Source organism: Alligator sinensis, unplaced genomic scaffold (genome assembly GCF_000455745.1).
Source record: "Alligator sinensis unplaced genomic scaffold, ASM45574v1 scaffold1000_1, whole genome shotgun sequence".
NCBI classification, from domain to species: domain Eukaryota; kingdom Metazoa; phylum Chordata; order Crocodylia; family Alligatoridae; genus Alligator; species Alligator sinensis.
In genome coordinates this window covers 418,936-419,901 of record NW_005842478.1, presented here as the reverse complement: position 1 = coordinate 419,901, position 966 = coordinate 418,936, and the positions used below count along the sequence as shown (strand labels likewise).

Below are 966 nucleotides of genomic sequence, written 5' to 3'. Positions count from 1 at the left end.
GACAAGGAAAAGAGGTAGGAGATAAGCTAGCAGGATGCTTAGAAGCCATAATGGGGATGGCTATCTTGGCAACTATAGAAACACGTGTTGCAGACAACTAGCGAGGAGCACTGATCCACCCAGGCAACTATATTTTGGTGTGCGTCACTTCCACAATGCACTACACAAAGCAACTGATTATGGGCTTCTACCACACCGATTGCATAAGAGCGAATTTATTTTGCATATAACAAATTTTTGTTATAAAAAAGCTCATCGCATAAGAATGAATTCACACATACAGAACCCACATAAAGTGAGGGAAACCTGTAGTTAAGTCTGACATGCTATAAAACCATTATGGTCTGTATACACCCCACAGTCCAGTTGGGCTCATTTCTTTTTCTTTGAGTCTGAAGATGAGACTTCCTAATAGATGCAACACTGGCAAAATCAATGAGACTCACAGATAAAGAGCATTTGGCATACTGCACTTCAAAGCCAGAACATACCTTGATTCTTATCATCGTGGTCAGTATCTAGTTTCAATCTCTTCACGCTATTTCCACCTTCTGAACTGTAAAAATGTAGAACTGTCTGGTTAGACAGCAGCATCCACTTTATTACCACACAATTATAAAGCCAGATTTGCCTTGAACTAAACTGAATACTAGCCCCACTGATCTGTGGTACTAACTTTGGTGTTAATTGGGGCCTGGCAGGGATTGCTGTATGGTCCCAGAATGGATTGCTGAAGATCATTCAGACTTCCAGCATATTGTCTACACTACATATCTATCCCTTGCCAAGTCAGGGACTAGAAACTCGGGTCTGTGAATCAAAGCCAGAATCAAAGCATGGCAACACAGCACTGACTGTAAGGCTCCCCACCTGCCTAGAGCAATAATTCTGTAAAAATTTAGACAATTCCTGAATATATGAAGAACCCCAATCAATTCAGCATAAATGGAAACTCTGATGTGGTGT

At 41.1% G+C, this 966-nt stretch overlaps 1 protein-coding gene across 2 annotated transcripts in view; it reads right to left on the bottom strand.

Annotated features, from left to right (window-relative positions):
- FAM192A (family with sequence similarity 192 member A) overlaps window positions 1-966 on the bottom strand; it is a 19,493-nt gene that overhangs the window by 2,532 nt on the left and 15,995 nt on the right. For both annotated transcript variants that reach the window (XM_006031026.3, XM_006031025.3), the window contains one exon: window positions 492-556. In XM_006031026.3, coding sequence (XP_006031088.1) covers window positions 492-556 — 65 coding nt within the window. The remainder of the gene's footprint in view (window positions 1-491; window positions 557-966) is intronic.